General features: G+C 36.4%; 1 protein-coding gene across 5 annotated transcripts in view; it reads left to right on the top strand.

Annotated features, from left to right (window-relative positions):
- USP15 (ubiquitin specific peptidase 15) overlaps window positions 1-19,686 on the top strand; it is a 128,764-nt gene that overhangs the window by 106,094 nt on the left and 2,984 nt on the right. For 4 of the 5 annotated variants that reach the window (XM_003798524.2, XM_023518402.1, XM_023518403.1 and 1 more), the window contains 12 exons: window positions 2,668-2,826; window positions 2,906-3,130; window positions 6,999-7,082; window positions 7,171-7,265; window positions 7,367-7,558; window positions 9,194-9,309; window positions 9,473-9,745; window positions 10,140-10,210; window positions 10,598-10,713; window positions 11,366-11,515; window positions 13,398-13,501; window positions 18,790-18,878. In XM_003798524.2, the coding sequence (XP_003798572.1) occupies window positions 2,668-2,826; window positions 2,906-3,130; window positions 6,999-7,082; window positions 7,171-7,265; window positions 7,367-7,558; window positions 9,194-9,309; window positions 9,473-9,745; window positions 10,140-10,210; window positions 10,598-10,713; window positions 11,366-11,515; window positions 13,398-13,501; window positions 18,790-18,878 (1,674 nt within the window). Of the gene's footprint in view, window positions 1-2,667; window positions 2,827-2,905; window positions 3,131-6,998; window positions 7,083-7,170; window positions 7,266-7,366; window positions 7,559-9,193; window positions 9,310-9,472; window positions 9,746-10,139; window positions 10,211-10,597; window positions 10,714-11,365; window positions 11,516-13,397; window positions 13,502-18,789; window positions 18,879-19,686 lie in introns of those variants that run through there. The other variant, XR_002775435.1, reaches the window with a different exon arrangement.

The raw sequence follows: 19,686 nt of genomic DNA on the forward strand, positions 1-19,686 counted from the left end.
GTGTGGTAAATGCATTCTCAACATGGGCTGTATCATCCCCAAGCAGGTGAAAGTTGGTTCTTGGGAGGGGTTATGAAAAATAGTAGCTATTACAATGGTCTGTAACCCTCCAAAGAAACATAATACATAAATTGATACACAGTATGTCTATAGTATAAAATTTCGTGGTAGAGTATGGGGCAGTTGATTAATTCTTTTTAAAAGGTATAAGAAGAATCTGGGAGTAGGAGGGAGGGAAAAATGAAAAAAAGATTGAAGAACACTGGTGTGGTACAAGAATGACTTTTTTTATTAGATCTTAACTGTGTACTTTACATTTATGGGGTACAGTGTGCTGACTCTATATATAATCTAGAATGTTCACATCAAACTGGTCAACATATCATTCACCTCACTTACTGAATTGTTGTGTTTACACATTTATACTCTGCTGTTAATATATTTGACATGTATGCTTGCAATAAACACAGTAGGTAAAGAATGACTTTAGGCTCGGCGCCTGTGGCTCAAGCGGCTAAGGCGCCAGCCACATACACCTGAGCTGGTAGGTTCGAATCCTGCCTGGGCCCGCCAAACAACAATGATGGCTGCAACCAAAAAATAGCCAGGCGTTGTGGTGGGCACCTGTAGTCCCAGCTACTTGGGAGGCAGAGGCAGGAGACTCGCTTGAGCCCAGGAGTTGAAGGTTGCTTTGAGCTGTGATGTCACAGCACTCTATCCAGGGGGACAGCTTGAGGCTCTGTCTCAAAAAAAAAGAATGACTTTAAAGACATAACAGTGAACATTTTCATGGGTTGTTTTAGAGTGCAGTACATCTTTGGAAAATTGATGAGAATGTATTTTATATGAATAAAGGAGTAAATTTCTGCATATCATTAACTCTTAAGAACTTATTTGGAGAATCACTGTAAGTTTGAAAAATCATTGAGGTGAAAAACTAGTCTACAAAACAAGCACTAAATATTAAGTGTATTTTCAATATAATCCTTAGACTTCAGTTTTATTCATATTCATGAATTGATTATTTTTTAGAATCAGTATCTTAAGTAACTTGGTTTATTATTCAAATAAGAATTGAACTGAAATTTAGCTTTATATTGTTAAAAAAATTTAAGTACATAGGTGAGACTTAGGAGAAATTTTACACTTTTTAAGAGTATAAGCAGAGTTAAGCCATTACTTATATAAGTAATTTAAATGGCATTCATAAAAGATGTCTACTAGGCAGCATTTTGTTAACTATATAACAATGTTTTTAGAAAATATTTTTAAAACAGCAAATCAAAATACTCCTATATTTATCTTTTTTAACATTCTAAACTTTGGACAAACTAGGACAGACAAACCCATTCTAATTAGTTTCATTTTTAGATTTTTCTCTCTTAAAATTATGTGTAAAAAGGCTTTAGATATCTGACTTTTTTTCTTTTATATAATTACATTTCTTTTCCAGCTCATCAGTAAAATACTTAGTACCACAAAGACCAGGAAAGTCACTGTGAACAGATATTTCTGTGACTGCTCTGCACCCTCCTCTTTGTACTCACACAAACACCAGGAGTTTTGTCATTTTTTTCTAGTGACATTTCTAGAGCAAAATGTCAAAACACTGAATTTTAAGTCTTCATGTTTCCCATCCTTTGTACATAATTTTATCTTATTTTCTCCTTGTTCTTTCCTCAAATGAACACTTCTTTTGTATTTTGTAGGGTAATTATTTTAAAAATGCTTTTAGATAATGTAATTGTTTATGTGTGGTAGTACAGCAAGGATGAGGACCTGTCTCACTCATCCTGTCTGCCTATCAAAACATTTTCAGGAGGAGGCATCAGAAAGACCCAGACCTAAGAATTAACATCTGGAAAATCCCATGACAAATAGTGAAACAACAATTATGACAGCAAAATCTGAAACCAGACAAAGACTAATAGATGTGTTGATGGATTTTGTCACAGATCAGCTTTGCTGAGTGCTTATCGGGAGTGCAAGACAACTACAACTCATAGATTTCCTGTTGTCTCTATGTAAAGTCAATTCTTGTTATTCACAGCAGTGTTCCCAAGTTACCACAAACACAAAAGTAGCAAAAATCCTGAGCTGTCACTCCGAGGGAAAATAATAGGTTTTGATTCCTCCAAGCGTTTTCATCAGCCACTCAGTGCATAAGTTTGTTTTATGTGTGTTTCTGTTTAAAGGCACCTACTAAATATACTATATTATTAAGTCCTTAACTTTGAATTCAAGGCCAATAGCACGTAATTCATGTCATAATGAAGCTCATTTCACCACACATCTTTTTCTTCTGTAAGGCACATTGCAGCGTCTTGTGCCTGGGAGCACCACCTAACACTTCAGCACTGTGCTTAGGGCTGTTTGAAATGCTGAAATTACCACAACAAAGCACAAAATGTGAACACCTCAGCACTAAATAAACCGCAAAGGGACACTTGTTCTATAGTTAGCGGGAGAGCTGAAACGGGGCGGCAGAGCAAAGCCTTGTTCCACACAGGCTGGAACACATACCTTGGGGTGACTCAAATTTTCTTACTGCTCTGAACATATCCACAATTGTGGAATCCATGAACAACAAAGATTAACTGTACACTTTTTAAAAAATCAGTGCTGCTTCTCCTCATCCTGATTTTATAGTTTTTACTTTTCTTACAGACACAAGTAGGGCGTTTTGCACCTCAGTTCTCTGGATATCAGCAGCAGGACTGTCAAGAGCTGTTAGCTTTCCTGCTAGATGGACTACATGAGGATTTGAATAGAATTAGGAAGAAACCATACATACAGTTAAAAGATGCTGATGGGAGACCAGATAAGGTAAGTTGAATGATATTATTGGCACCATTGCTATGATTTTGTAAAGCCTCTTGGTAATTTGTGTTTATTATCCTTATAGGTGGTTGCGGAAGAAGCCTGGGAAAATCATTTAAAACGAAATGATTCTATCATAGTAGATATATTTCATGGCCTTTTCAAATCAACTTTAGTTTGTCCTGAGTGTGCTAAGATTTCTGTAACATTTGATCCTTTCTGTTACTTGACACTTCCATTGCCCATGAAAAAAGAACGAACCTTGGAAGTTTATTTAGTTAGAATGGATCCACTTGCTAAACCTATGCAGGTAAGTAGTGATTATTTCCCCAGCTTATATGATTTTTATAAAAAGTTAGTGTTGAATCTCTATTATAAAAATTAGTGTTGAATCTTTAAACGCAATTCAATGATGGTATTTATTTGTATAAGAGATTTTGTAGAGTAACTACACTTAAGAAATTTTCTAATTCTAATTTTAATGTTAATTATTTCTTTTTCTAGTGGCTGTTGGAAGCTAAATTAATACTGTACATTTTAATTTATGTGATAAAATAATAGTATATTTAAATGCCCATAATGTTTAGGCATCTTTTTTTCGTTGCTTTTTTAAGACAAAGTTTCACTTTGTTGCCCTTAGTAGAGGACGGTGGCATCAGAGTTCTCAGCAACCTCAAACTCCTTGGTTCATGCAACTCTTTGCCTCAGTTTTTCCATTTTTAGTAGAGATGAGGTCTCACTCATGCTCAGTCTGGTCTCAGAGTCCTGAGCTCAAGCAATCTACCCACCTTGGGCTCCAAGAGTGCTGGGATTACAGGTGTGAGCCCCCGCACCCAGCCATGTTTAGGCATTTTAAGAACTTAAACTATTTAATGAACCAAAATACTTGGTTCAGGGAATGTTCTGTAACTTTTTGAAGTATCACATATTGCTTATTCTGTGCAAAAGCACTGTGCTGGGCCTTAGTGTTGATTGTCTGCCTGATTCCATCGCCTAATGCATACTTAATTGGATAATTTCACATTTGTGGGTGAAACAGTATACTTTCTTCCTTATTTTTAAATTAGTTAGTCCTTTTATGACACTTGACCCACCTCAGCAAATACAGCTGCTGCTTCTACCTTCTGTTCCCCTAAATTTTTATACTTACCTAGAGACTTAATCTTTTCTCCCTAGACCAAGAGTTCTTTGAAGATAGGAGACCTTGTAAATCTTTGCATTTCTAACCTTTGTTCTATATAGATGGTTATATGTGTGTGTGTGTGTGTGTGTATAACTATATATGATGGAGAAGTATTCAAAAATTTTATTTACTAAAATATTTGACTCAGTACCTGTGGCTCAGGTGGCTAAGGCGCCAGCCACATACACCTAAGGTGGCAGGTTTGAATCCAGCCTGGTCCCGCCAAACAAAATGATGGCTGCAACCAAAAAAAAAAAATAGCCAGGTGTTGTGGCGGGTGCCTGTGGTCCCAACTACTTGGGAGGCTGAGGCAGGAGACTCACTTGAGCCCAGGAGCTGGAGGTTGCTGTGAGCTGTGATGCCACTGCACTCTACCCAGGGGGACAGCTTAGGGCTCTGTCTCAAAAAATATATATATTTATTGGGCACTAATGGTACCACTGGCACTATTGGTACTTTTCACTGCAATTTCCCCTTTTCCTTATGTATGGGGGCTTTGGGGGATACCCAGAAGTCCATAAGGTAAATACTAAATGTTCAGTAAACTGGCTTTAAATTATTTTTCAATTTTATTGCCACTTTTTTCCCATGGTAACCAAGATTTCTGGAGGTTAGAGCCATGGTCAGAACAGTGAAATGGGGTTGTTTGTGTTTTTTCCTCCCACTTAAAAGCACTAACAACTCAATTACAAAATGTTAGTCTCATTAACACTGTACTTTAAATAGTAGGGAAGGAAAGTGAAATGAGCTGAGTCGGCCTGTTTGAGGAGTTCTTTCATCATCAAAGTTAGAGTAATAAACATAGACGTTTATTAATAATCATATTGAACATGTAATATGTGTTGGCCTCTCCTACCATGCAAGGTGCTAGAAATACAATGGTGTTTCTAGTGGTTGTTCTCAAGAAGCTTGTCATCTGGTGTGAAAAGAACACAGGAGAACACAGAATGAATAGGAAGAGTAACCTACCCAGTGTGGCTGTAATGCCTTTGTTGAGTCCTGGATGGTGATTAGATTATAATAAGCAGGTTAAAAACTGGAAGTAAGCTAAGGGAATGGCATGTGCCAAGAGCTGAAGGTGAAAGGACGTGGGCCAGTTCCAAATCGACAAGTTGCTAACATGGTAAGCAGCTAGATCTCAACTCTGAGGCCATGATAGGAAGTTTGAACCTCACCCTAAAGATTAAGGGAACCATTAAAGGGTATTAAATCTCGAGACTAGTGCATAGACTGGATAAGGAAGGCCCAGGTGATACAGTGATGAGATGACAGAGAAATGACAAGGGCTTGAACTCTTAAGATTAGCGTCATGAGAGCTGTTTGAAGAACTGGTTGAATGTGACAAATAGAGGTGTGTAAGTCTATTTAAAGATGATGTGAAGTTTCTTGGACTGGAGAACAGAAGAGGTAGTGGTGTTCTTTGTTTTAACATCATGCATAGGAAAAACAGATTTGAGAAGTAATCCATGTTAGTGCTGAGTGGATTGAGTGTGGTGGCCTGACCCAAACCTGTGTTGAGTGTCAGACATGCTGACCCTAAAGTGCACATCAGTGAGAAGCATGTAGGTGGGGACACCAGTATGCACTGAGGAGAGAGTCTGTGAGCTCCATGAAGACAGTAGTTCCTATTTTACAAGTATAAGATCACTTAAGCCTCAGATGAGCCTGTGATTTGTCATCTTAAAAGAACTCTTTAGAAAATAAAAGGGGCTGTTGTTAATAATTATACAAGGATAGCAGGCTGATAATCCAGGACTGGCCAGAGGAAATCAGGCGATATGGCTCTAAGAACGTCCAGGATCAAGAAGGCTGACAAAACTCTGAAAACGCTGTAGAAGAGCTTTACAAGGAGAGTGTGATCACAGCAATAGAAGAGAATTAAGTGGTGGTGGTGTAGGGAAAGGAAAATCTTAAAAGGGAGAGCGGTCAGCAGTCATGCTACAGAGCAGCCAGCAAAATACGGACTGGTAAAGATTGAGTTGTGTAGCAGTATCGGTAACCTTGGAAACAGGTTAAATTTAAAGAGTTGAAGACAAAAGCTAGGAGGTAGGTTGAGAAGTCAATGGGAGGTGAGGAAGTTATGGTAGAATAGCTAACTGTTAACCAAGTTATTTTGAAGCCTGGGGGGGGTGGGGATAGGTAGAGGGGAATTACTAGAGCAGTGAGAGACTATTTTGTTTTGTTTTTTGAGAGACCTGTAGATAGTCTGATGCTTATGCAAAACAGTTGAGATAAAATAGAAGAAAGAATAGCTGGGTTTAGACACCAGAGAAGGCAGAATGAGATAGGATTCAGAACACAGATTGTAGGATTAGCCTTGGTTGGGAAGAGAAACACCTGTCTTTTCATGTGTTTTAAAGGAGAGAAAAGAATCTGTATGGTTTCAAAAAAGATTGTAGGGGTGTAGGAAGTTGGAGATTTTTCCACCAAATAGTTTCTGCTTTCTTAGTAAAGTGGGCATTCTGCTGATAGAAAGGGAGAAGTAGTAAAACAGGAAACCTTTTAGATAGAGATTTTTAAATATGTCTGATAGACATGTGAGAATAAGCAAATGTGTTGACACACACAGAATAAGCAAATGTGTTGACGGGTCAGTTGAGTGAGACTGGGTGCTGTAAATTTGTCGCACACTGTTCTCTAACAGTGGAAAATTCTGGGTGAGCTTGCATAAAAGGGCAAGGAGATAGTAGGGAGCTGGAAAGAGAGAGAGACTAAAATCTCAGTGCAAGCAAAAATAGATAAGAATGAATTTCCAGAAAGAAGAAGGTCCTCCTGGTCTAGAAGTCGATGTAGATCTTTGAACTGAGGAGCCAAGTGACAGTAAGGCTAGACTAAATCATCCACATGTGGACATGGTCAGCCAGGATGATGGCAAGGTTGGAGACAAACACTGGGGGCCAAATGCCAGGTGAATGTAGGAAGCAACCACAAGGTCATTCTCACTACTGAATATTTTTTCCAATAAACTTATTAAAGTTTTTTTTTTCTTTTTTAGTACAAAGTGGTTGTCCCCAAAATTGGAAACATACTAGATCTGTGTGCTGCACTGTCTGCCTTGTCTGGCGTTCCTGCAGATAAGGTGAGTTGTTTGGGGCTGGACTGTATAGACTGATGTTGAGTTTTCCAGTGTTCTAAAACCAGCTTAATAGAAATTTATTTCCTTTTAGATGATAGTTACTGATATATACAATCACAGATTTCACAGAATATTCGCCATGGATGAAAACCTTAGCAGTATTATGGAACGAGATGACATTTATGTGTAAGTATACAATTCATTGTGTAAAATACCACTTGAGAAAATAGTTAAAAGAAATAAGATAAAATTATTGTGAAAATTCATGATCAGTTTTATCCTTGTAGGTTTGAAATTAACATCAATAGGACGGAAGATACAGAGCATGTGATTATTCCTGTTTGCCTAAGAGAAAAATTTAGACACTCAAGTTACACCCACCATACAGGTTCTTCACTTTTTGGGCAGCCTTTTCTTATGGCTGTACCACGAAACAATACTGAAGATAAGCTTTATAATCTCCTGCTTTTGAGGATGTGGTAAGTGCCAGACAGTTCTACTTGGACAAAGTGAATATGGGAATAAAACATAAAAGTGCTCATAAAAGCAAACATGCAAGGTAGTGGTATATTTTGGTGGACAACTGTATTATCTCATCTTTGCTTAAACAGCCATTTTAAAAATTAGATCTAATCGACTTTCTTATTCATGTAAAAACACACAATGGTAATTTCAAACCCAGGAAGCATGAAGTCTTTAACTATTTTATACCTAAAGTTTGGAAGGAATAAGAATTTCTCAATAATTAAAATACATATGTACTCTGAAATCTTAACAATGCAAATGCCTCATTTCTTTACACTACTAGTTCATGATTGATCACATTGTAAGGCAACCCATTTTTTGCCTTCCTTTAAACCGTGGTTTGAATTATAAGGTAATCAGCAATACTATTTAATCCTTTTCTTTTATCGTTTATAGCTGACATATTTAGTATTCTTTCTTACATACCTAATTATTATAATTCTATAACCCATTCGTAAAGATCGCATTATACAAATAAAAGTGTTCTTAGCAGTAATATATATCATCTAAATGATTTTTTTATAAACTTTTCAAGTTGAGAAATTATTTGCCACAAATTTTTAACATAGAGAAGAAAGATATAAACCCTAAAAGTAACTAATTATGTTTATAAAGACAAGCAAAACAATTCACAGTTGCAAATATTTGGAAACAACGTAAGTGTCCTTCAGTCCATGATTTGATAAGGAAAATGTGCTGTATATATACTGTGGAGTACCACTCAACCATAAAAAGAAATAATGTCTGTTGCCACACCTTGGATGAAAATGGAAATCATTATCCTAAGAGAAATATCTCAAGAATGGAAAAACTGGCTCGGCTCCTGTGGCTCAAGCAGCTAAGGCGCCAGCCACATACACCTAAGGTGGCGGGTTCGAATCCAGCCCGGACCCGCCAAACAACAATGACGGCTGCAACCAAAAAATAGCCAGGCGTTGTGGCAGGCACCTGTGGTCCCAGCTACTTGGGAGGCGGATGCAGGAGACTCACTTGAGCCCAGGAGTTGTGAGCTGTGGTGCCACAGCACTCTACCCAGGGGGATAGCTTGAGGCTCTGTCTCAAAAAAAAAGAATGGAAAAACAGACACTACACATTCTCACTAATAAGAGCTAACACCTGTGGCTCAAGGAGTAGGACACTGGCTCCATATACTGGAGGTGGTGGGTTAGAGCCCAGGCCCAGCCAAAACTGTAAAAAAAAAAGAGCTAAACAATGGGCATAAAGACATATAAAGGATGTTGGAGACCAAGGAGTAGGGAGGTTGGGAGGAGGGTGATGGATAAAAACTTAGCTGTCAGGTACAGTGAACACTACTCTGGTGACGAGCACACTAAAAGTTCTGGCTTAAGCATTATGCAAGCTATCTGTGTCACCAAAACATTTGTATTCACTGGATAGTTGGAAATAAAGGAGAGCAAAACAAATTCCTAGTTGCACTTCTAGGCTGTATCTTAAGTATGAGCTTATGCTTGAATCTACTGGACGGCCACTATTACTGCATGAAGAAGGTTTTATTTTACTGATGGAATGGAATACTTTGTTTTTACCTGTGTAGAACTGAACTTATTTGATTTCTCATTTTATTTAAGCCGATATGTCAAAATATCTACTGACACTGAAGACACTGAGGGACCCCCACACTGCTGTAAGGACCAGAATATTAATGGGAATGGCCCAAATGGCATACATGAGGAAGGTTCACCAAGTAAGACTTTGTTTTTAAATTGTAAAAAATTTCACTTAGGTTATTGCTCAGAGAAAAACTTAAGAAGATGGGGATTAAAAAACTAAAACTTTTGTAAACCTAAGGAAAATTATAAAAAATGTAACATTGGATTTATTTAAATATCTCTAATATCTAAAACTAGGTGAAATGGAAACAGATGAGCCAGATGATGAATCCAGCCAGGATCAAGAACTCCCCTCAGAGAATGAGAATAGTCAGTCTGAAGATTCAGTTGGAGGAGATAATGATTCTGAAAATGGATTATGTACTGAGGAAACTTGCAAAGGTCAACTCACGGGACACAAAAAGCGACTGTTTACATTCCAGTTCAACAACTTAGGCAATACTGATATCAACTACATCAAAGATGATACCAGGCATATAAGATTTGATGACAGGCAGCTTAGGCTAGATGGTAAGTATTTGTGTAAAATGGTTTTAACACTCAATGAATGGAACATGTTATTTTTTTAGGTGCAAACTATCTGATATTCAGCCCTATCATTGAAAATGATAGTTACTTTTCTATTTCAAATCTTAAATGAAATGCCTTAATATGTAAGTAGACTAAGGTGGATATCAATGTTTATTAAATGGATGTTGAACTTTTGCTTAAATTTTATATCTTTTGTAAAAATTCACATTATTTAAATAGCAGAAAACAGCTATTAGTCCTCATCACCTAGTGCAAGTGGAAAAGATTGCTCTGTGTTTATTCTGATTCTGGTATATATCCTAACATTGAAATATAGTAATTTTAACCTGAAGGCATATTAAATTTTAAAGAAAAACAATGTTTTCCATCTTAGAAAGATCTTTTCTTGCTTTGGATTGGGATCCTGAATTGAAAAAAAGATACTTTGATGAAAATGCTGCTGAGGTAAGTCACCACTCACTCCTTTGTCTTTCCTTCTTTACTTTATTACCAGAGTCAATCATATTTTTGTTACATCCTTTGCTCCTAACAAATGTTTATTTTGCCAGTAAAAAAAATTAGTCATGAACTAGAAAAGAAGGTCTTTGCAAAAATACCTTATTTTAAAAAAGGTTCATCGTTGGTTTTGAACATGTTTTATGTTTACATGTCATCCATATAGGTTCATACAGGAGTTATTTAGAAGCAAAAGCTATAAATGTCATCTGAAATAAACTTTATTATTCTTTTGAGAAAGTTTAGGAGTTTTCATTATTATTCATAGTAAGATGGTATCACTAAAATGAGTTTTATTTCATTTGTTCTCTTAACTCAAGAAATACTTCTCTTTAGGATTTTGAAAAACATGAAAGTGTGGAATATAAACCTCCTAAAAAACCCTTCGTGAAATTAAAAGATTGCATTGAGCTTTTTACAACAAAAGAAAAGCTAGGTGCTGAAGATCCCTGGTAAGAAACAAAGTTAAATAATTGTTTCTAATTATTTTGAGGATTTATTCTGAGGTATGTGTGCTATGTCAGGTTGAAAAATTAATTACTAAATTATCTTTGATATTTTAAATAACAATCAGCATTCTTTATATAATATAGTCCATTTAAAAGAGTTATTACAGTGCTCAGTTTTAATCTCATTACTATATTTTCCATAATAGCTATTTTGCTATTGGTTATTAACTTCAGTTACTTTTTCCCAAAATTTTTCAGCTGTACAGCCATCTTGAAAGAAACATGGGAAATTATAGTGCTTTATTTTGTGCTGTTATTCCATTAGAGCCTAGAAGTTTTGAGATCTTCTAATAACTATCTTTTAGCACAGATTTTTGACCCATGACTTTTTAGCATATTAAAATGTAAACAATCATTTCTTTGAATATTTATTTGCACATTAATTTATAATGGTTAAACCTATTTGGAAAATGTGCTAAAGATTAACAAGAGGAGTTGCTTTTAGCCTGGTCCTTATTAGGCATATAAGAATTTTCACTGATAAATGTAGAGCTTCCCAGACATGGTGTGGGGCTTTTTGTCTGTTATTTTCATTAATGGAAGTCATTTGTACCTCTATCAAGCTTTAAATATATATTTTTTTTTTTATTTTTAGGTATTGTCCAAATTGTAAAGAACATCAGCAAGCCACAAAGAAATTGGATTTATGGTCTCTCCCTCCAGTACTTGTGGTACATCTCAAGCGATTTTCTTACAGTCGATACATGAGAGACAAGTTGGATACCTTAGTTGATTTTCCTATCAAGTAAGTTTTGTCTGGTACTTCATAAGCATTGGGCAGCTCGAACTTTTTTCAGATTTGTTTGATGCTCTTTGTTATTATCCTTCAGTAGATAAACATCAGATATCATTGTACCCAGTTTTTGAGTTCATTTTTGAGTAGTTCTAACAATTTCATAGTTTTCATTTTCTCTTTGAGATTTTCCAAAAACCAAACAGAAAATACACTTTAAAAAATTGAAGTCCTTCTGTGTTAAATTTCTTTGTATGTTCTTGGTCCTGTTTGTAAACCTAAGATATTTTATGGGACTTAGTGGTTTTGTTTTTCCCAGGAATTATTTCATCATTACTCTTAAAATTATTCTTAAATATATTCTTTTTTAAAAGACTCACATAAGACAGAATAATGGAATTGCTTTGAAGGATGATAAAGTAGTGTAATAAATCATCCTTCAGATTTCTCATTGCCATTGTATGACATCATATTTGTAAAAAGACATAAAGAAGTCTTGGGGAAAAAAATTTTTTTTTTAATTTTCACTAAAGACAAGAATTCAGAAAGACAAAAAGGGAACGTTGTATTCTCACTGACTTTTTTCAACAGGAAGAACTTTGTCATGTAATCATTTTGCAACAAGAACTCAGTACTATCTCATGTTGCAAAACTTTGCATGATACAGTTTCTAAGTGGACAGATGTTGAAGGCAAAGAAGTGACTAGAAGGAAATAATAGAAAATTGAAAATACTCGTTGGATTGCTCATTCTAATCCATGTTTATAAATGTAAAATGGTTTGCAATTGAGTAAAACCATAAAAGGTCAAATACTTTTTAACAAAATTGTGACCCATTAAAAGTTTTCAAGAATATGACATTTGGGTTCCACGCCTGTGGCTCAAGCGGCTAAGGTGCCAGACACATACACCTGAGCTGGCGGGTTCGAATCCCCAGCCCGGACCCGCCAAACAACAATGACGGCTGCAACCAAAAAATAGCTGGGCGTTGTGGCGGGCACCTGTGGTCCCAGCTACTTGGGAGGCGGAGGCAGGAGACTCGCTTGAGCCCAGGAGTTGAAGGTTGCTGTGAGCTGTGATGCCACAGCATTCTACCCAAAGGGACAGCTTGAGGCTCTGTCTCAAAAAAAAAAAAAAGAGAGAGAATATGACATTTGATACAAGGCAAGCAAAGGAATCAGAAGTAAGGACAATACAGTATTTATCGAGATATATTTAAAGTTTAGACTCATTGTTCTTTAATAATATAGGCACAAGCAGAACTAGAAATAATAATCAGTTTACAAGATAGTTTCTAGGTTCACGCATGATGGATTCTGAATAGTTTCATTCAGAATGAAGCAGTATTGGCCACCTTGGGCATAATAGGTCATCAAAACCAGGGAAATGGAGAATAAAAAGTCGAGTTTGGTTTATTTAAAATTTTTTAATTTTTAATAAGGTTGTTATGGTTTCTTTATTTTTCTTCATATAAATCATTCCATAAAGTGACTTAAAATTAAAATGTAACCATTGGACCCAGATGGTAGATGGTGATGTCTTTTTTTCCTGATACACTAAGAGTCAAATGTATTAGCACAAAAGAATTAATCAGAGTAACAACTTTCAGTAGGGCATTTTTTAATTCATAGCTCTGGGCAAATTTTTGGCAAAACATTCAAATTTCAGGAGTACATGTATGATTTGTTTCATAAGACTTATCTGGCTCATAATTATTATGTACCCATAATAATGAATTAAAAATTTTTTGAAATAGAATTATTTGGTTCTTGATAATTTCTTTCATGGGATATATGCATACATGTACATGTATATATAACAACAATGGCAGATGGGAATAGAATTCATTGCATTTAAGGAAAATATAAAATTAATTGCTTTATTTTTTAAACAGTGACTTGGATATGTCGGAATTCTTAATTAATCCAAATGCAGGTCCTTGCCGCTATAATTTGATCGCTGTTTCCAACCACTATGGAGGGATGGGAGGAGGACATTGTAAGTTGATAATTTACCTTTTAGCCCTATCATGATGTTTGAATAACTACAGCCTTTCTTCCTTAAGATAGTTACTACTATTTAAAAGTAAAATGTGATGTGCCTTGCAAGTAGTAGTTTAATATTGATTTATGAAGGAATCAGCTTTTGAACCTTCTTTTTTAACGTCAGGTATAGAGGATTGAATTAATCATATTCCTCAATTCAGAGCACAGGAAGAAACATCCTTGGTTCATTTAGGGCTCCTCTGCATCTCCATTCCCCTTCCCTCTCCAATGTGTCTGACACATGTATCCTTATAATCATGTGTGTTTGTTCATTATATAATTGGTACTGTGCTGTAGATCTCAATAGATCGTGCTTTTTTTTCTCTTAATGTTTTTTCTTAAGACTCACTCCTGCTCCTTTGAATCCGCTTAGTTTGCTGCTTCTCACCACTTGGGATTACATCTGCCATATCTATGTCTCCACTTACCTCAGGATGGACATTTAAATTGCCTTTAACTTTCTACTGCAGTCATATTGAGACGCACCCTTGCCTATGGTCTCCTGTGCATTACTTTGAGCTGCACACCCAGAAGGGAGATTGCAGGGTCTGAGTGAGTGCTTATGGATTGCTAGTTGCTCTCCAAGATGACTCTTAACACTCTGCCGATGGGGAGACATCTGTTGAACCGTCTTTGCATTCCTGGGATATATCCTACTTACCTTTATGTAATTTTTGACACATAGTAGGTTTGGTTAAATTAATTTTATTTAGGGTTGTTACAATTTCATTCATGAGTGAAATGGTTAAGTAATTTTTTTGTATTGTTATCTTACTTGGGATCAAGATTACATAGAACAAGCTGAGAACTAGTATAAGAATTAGCCATTCATGAAAGTATAGTATAATTCACCTACAAAGCCACCACTGGCTTCACAAACATAAGTTTTTCTATTTATGTCATCCTATTGGTCTATTCAGTTTTCTTTTTCCTTTTGTGTATATTTTAACATTTTCTGTTTTTCTAAAAATATATCCATTTTATTTAGGGTTCCCAATTTATTTGAGAATAGTATTTTATAATACTCATGTGCTATTTTTTTTTGTCCTTTTCTCATTCTTTTTTTTTAAAATTGGTCTTCTAGAAGCATATTTTTAGTCTGTTTAAAGAATTAGCTTTGTATTTTATTAAATTTTCTTTTTTCATTGTGTGTATTTATTCTGTCTTGTCAGTTTCTTTCCTTCCCTTCGTTGCATTTTTCTTACTATTACTTTGGATTTGCCATGTCACTCTTTCCAGCTTCTTGGGTTGAATGCTTAGCTTTTTGTTTTCCATTATTTTTCTTATATTGAATGCTTTAATTAAAGGCTGTAAATTACTAAATGCTAAGTACAACTTTAGCTCTATCCTGTGAATTTTGAAATACATCATTTTCATTATCTTTCAATTCTATTTTTAAATTTCCTTTATGATTTCCTAATTAACCCAGAGTTATTTAATCATACACTTAGTTTCTAGATATATGGAGTTTTTTTCAGCTGTCATTTTGTTTTTAATTTTATTACATAACAATTGGCATTGTCTATATTAATCTTCAGAAGTTTGAAGCTGTGCAAGATGGCTTAATACATGCATGGCCTATTTCTTAAATGCTTGGGGAAAGTCTATATTCCTCATTCAAATACAGAATTCTACATATCTGATAGTTTAAGCTGATCAATTGTATTCAAACCATTAGTCTCTGGGTTTTGTTTCTTAGGTTCATTCTGGCCCTGAAAGTAATTTGTCAGGACTCCTACCTAAGTGTTGATTTATCTACTTCTTCCAACAGTTTTATTAGTTGTCATTTTGCATTCTTAGTAATATTTATGTTTATAATAGGTAGCTTTTCTTACTGTGTTGTTCCTTTTACCATGATTTGATATTCTGCTTTGTGCCTTTTGTCTTCTTCTCAGATATTACAAGTATTGACTAACTTTTTGATAATTTACAAACTCTCTGGGCCATATTGTAGGATTTATCTCTTAAAGATGACATGGTTTTTTTTATTCAGTCCGAGAATGTGTTTCTTTTACTTTCTAAGTACAGCATCTGTTCTGTAGTGACAGACTCACAGCACACTACAGATTTCACCCAGCACCAACTTATTCAGACTTAAGAAAGGATACAGGGCCATAAACAGCACATCACACAGCAGCTTAGAAGAGAAGCCCTAGGTAACTGGACGGGGAGAAATTGGCTCACAGGGGAGAATGATGCTCACAGGAATGTGTTCAGCCCATTGCTATTTTTTTAACTCCTCACCAAGACTGGTGGTTAGCCAGAATGCATGGGATTTAATCATACTAGTGGGCAAATATTTTGTTAGCCTACCAGGACTCTGCAACAAGAATATGACTGACTCAAGTAAGCTGAGTATTGCCAAAGAACCAGGCAGTGATTGTCCCAGGAGTAAAACTAAAACCTTTTTTCTATTTTCTCATTCCTGTCTCCAGCCACTCTATCGCCTCCTCTGCCACCTGCACACACCCACCCACCCACATGAGTTCACACTCACGTGCCGTTTGTCTTCTGAACAGGGTTCTCAATTTTTTGTTGGTTCCATTGACCCTAGATTTCCTTTACTTCTCTGGTTTTTCTGTATGGTTGATTTTCGGGGAGTTGGAACCAACAGTAGGTAGAATATGATACGTTACTTCCACATGGTAGATTTTCAATAAAGTTATTAAGTAAACAACTTAGATTTTAAACCACTAATTAATATTATTATTGTTTGCTGTGGGTTGGCTGATTGGTTTGTTTGTCTTCTAAACTGTTTTTTGGCTACCAGTTAGGAAGGCTAACTCTTAAATACATGTTTACCTTACTTTCAAAGTAATTTCATTTCCTTCCCTTCTGAATATCATCCAAACAGATAGATTAGTAGAGAATGTTGCCCTTTGATTCCAACCATATCAAGGACAATACCCCAATAACTTATTTGAGAAGAATTTGAGTTTTATAATGAGTGGAATTATTTAGAATCTATGCCCCATACCCTATGAAGGGTCACTTTTTAGAAGGTATGACTGCAGATCATTGTAATGGAAACATTTTGCAACTTTGTATTTTCAGTTATTGGGTAGTTCACACAAAGTAGGGAATGGGAACAGGGGCTTTTTTTTTTTTCCTTGAGACAGAGCCTCAAGCTGTCCCCCTGGGTAGAGGAGTGCCATGGCATCACGTTCACAGCAACCTCCAACTCCTGGGCTCAAGCGAGTCTCCTGCCTCCACCTCCCAAGTAGCTGGGACTACAGGCGCCCGCCACAACGCCCGGCTATTTCTTGGTTGCAGCCATCATTGTTGTTTAGCGGGCCAAGGCTGGATTTGAACCTGCCACCTTAGGTGTATGTGGCTGGCGCCTTAGCTGCTTAAGCCACAGGCGCCGAGGGGTTTTTTTGGGGGGTTTTTTTGTTTGTTTGTTTGTTTTTTATAACAAAGCAGATCTGTAAAAGTTGTGGAGATTAATCATGTTTTACCTTTTTCTTGCTCTGTACATTCATTCATTCCTTGAGTATCTTGGTATCAGTGGGGGATTAATTCCAGGACACCCCCCCCCATAGATATCAAAATCCACAGATGCTCAAGTGCCTTATATAAAACGGTGTAGTATTCTCATAAAACCCACCCATATCCTCCCATATACTTTAAATCATTACAGATCACTTATAATGCCTAATACATAGCACAGTGCCTACACATGACTTCATACACATGGATTCAATGTGGTATTAGGATGGCAGGCTCAAGTTTTGCTTTTTGGAACTTCATGGAATTTTTTTTTGCGTGAATATTTTTGATCCCCAGAATCCAGAGATATGGAACCCACAGATACAGTGGACTAACTTTATTTTTGTTAAAGACTGGGGCAGGGAAGTAGCTCACAGCCTAGCACTTAGGGAGGCCCAGACAGAACCAGCCAGGACAACAAAGAAAGACTCTGTATCTACAGAAAATTAGCTGAGTGCTGTAGCAAGTGCCTATAGTCCCAGCTACTTGACAGGCTGAGGCAAGAGGGTCACTTGAGCCCAGGAGTTCAGGGTTATGGTGGACTATGGTCAGGCCACTGCACTCCAGCCTGGGTGACAGCAAGATCCTTTCTCAAAAATAAATGAAAAAATAAAGACTGAAAGAGATTTCTGGTATAAAAACCACTACAAATTAATGAGTAGTATTTTTAGAAAAGAAATTATCATTGAAAATTTAAATAATAGTTGAAATTTTAAACTTTGAAGTCAAAGACAGACCTGAGTTTAAAACCATGCTCTGCTACCTAACAGCTATACTACCTTGAGCAAATTAACTTTTTTGTGATGCTTCAGTTTCCTATCTGTGAAGTTAGAAGAATAATAATGCTAACACCTTTTCATGAGATGATAAGTGTGAAGCACATAGCACTGCATGAATGTGAATTACTATATGTAATTATTGTAATTACCATATTGTCTGTGTCCTTACTCTGTAAATTAAAAATAATAAATTGGGTGGTGCCTGTGGCTCAGTGTGTATGGCACCGGCCCCATCAAGGGTGACGGGTTCAAACCCAGCCCCCAGCCAAACTGCAACAAAAAAATAGCTTGGCATCATGGCAGGCACCTGTAGTCCCAGCTACTTGGGAGCCTGAGGCAAGAGAATCACTTAAGCCCAAGAGTTTGAGGTTGCTGTGAGCTGTGATGCTATAGCACTCTACCAAGGGTGACAAAATTAAAAACAAAATTATAATAATAGTAATTAATAATAAAATTATTTAAAATAATAATAAATCTGCTTTTTCCTGGGATTAAAAGTGTTTTAACTGGCTGGGCATCCGTAACTCAGTGGTTAGGGCACTGGCCACAGGCTCTGGAGCTGATGGGTTAGAATACTGGCCAGGCCTGCTAAACAAAAAATCATCATCATCATCATCGGGCATTGTGGCGGGGCACCTGTAGTCCCAGCTACTAGGGAGGCTGAGGCAAGAGAATCACTTGAGCCCCAGAGTTAGAGGTTGCTGTGAGCTGATGCCACGGCACTCTACGAAGGGTGACAAAAGTGAGACTGTCTCAATTTAAAGAAAAAAAAAGTGTTTCCACTTATGAAAAGTATTTTAGGCATTTGAAAGTCTTTAATCAGTTGCATCAGTTTAATGTGTAATAAATAGGTTTTAATAGATGATTGTCATGTAATTTTGTTAATAATAGATATTCCTTATATAGAGATGATAAGGGTTCCCCAGGAAACAAGATCATTTTAGTCATAAAAATTACTGTGTTTTTTCATTAGATACTGCTTTTGCAAAAAATAAAGATGATGGAAAATGGTACTATTTTGATGACAGTAGTGTTTCCACTGCATCTGAAGAGCAAATTGTGGTAAGTGTGTCTTATATTTTCTAGAAAAATCACTGTTTTAAAAGGTTAATATAAGTTAATTTAAAAGGTCCCACAGACACTTGAGTCTCATTCTAGCAATTCTAGTAGCTAAGAGACACCTGTTGTGATTTAAAGAAATGTAAATTTCTCCACTAAATGGAAATTTGTCTTCTAAATTTGCCCACTAACAAAAGCATAAATTGCAAAGTGAAAAATTTTCTGGTAGTTTCTGATATGAATGGAGTTTCTAAGAAAAAAAATTAAGTTTTCCTCTAGAAGGGACGTTTAGCTCTTAACTTTTCTAGAATTGACTACTTAAAATCAGAATGGTAAAGGAGGAAAAAAGTCCTTGAAGTGCCTCACCATACTTACAATCTCTAAAGTCTTATCCTGCCTTAATGACAGTTAAGCATTTAAGCTAAAATAACATAACTGGATAAAACAAATCATAGATTATTTAAGGTTAATACTTGTGTACTTGTTACTGAATAGTAGAAAATGTAGAGGTTACATCTGCTCACACTTCTGTTTATTGTCCAGTTAGCCCTAGTTGTGCTTCACAGCAGAGCAGGTTTTTATTTTTAGATAGTGGATGATGGAGGGTGACTATAGAAAACGTAAGAATTGCTTAATAATGGCTTGGCGCCTGTGGCTCAAGTGGCTAAGGCACCAGCCATATACACCTAAGGTGGCGGGTTGGAATCCAGCCCGGACCCGCCAAACAACAATGACAGCTGCAACCAAAAAATAGCCAGGCATTGTGGCGGGTGCCTGTGGTCCCAGCTACTTGGGAGGCTGAGGCAGGAGA

This window comes from Otolemur garnettii, unplaced genomic scaffold, assembly GCF_000181295.1.
Source record: "Otolemur garnettii isolate 467f Iridium unplaced genomic scaffold, OtoGar3 scaffold00138, whole genome shotgun sequence".
Lineage (NCBI taxonomy): Eukaryota > Metazoa > Chordata > Mammalia > Primates > Galagidae > Otolemur > Otolemur garnettii.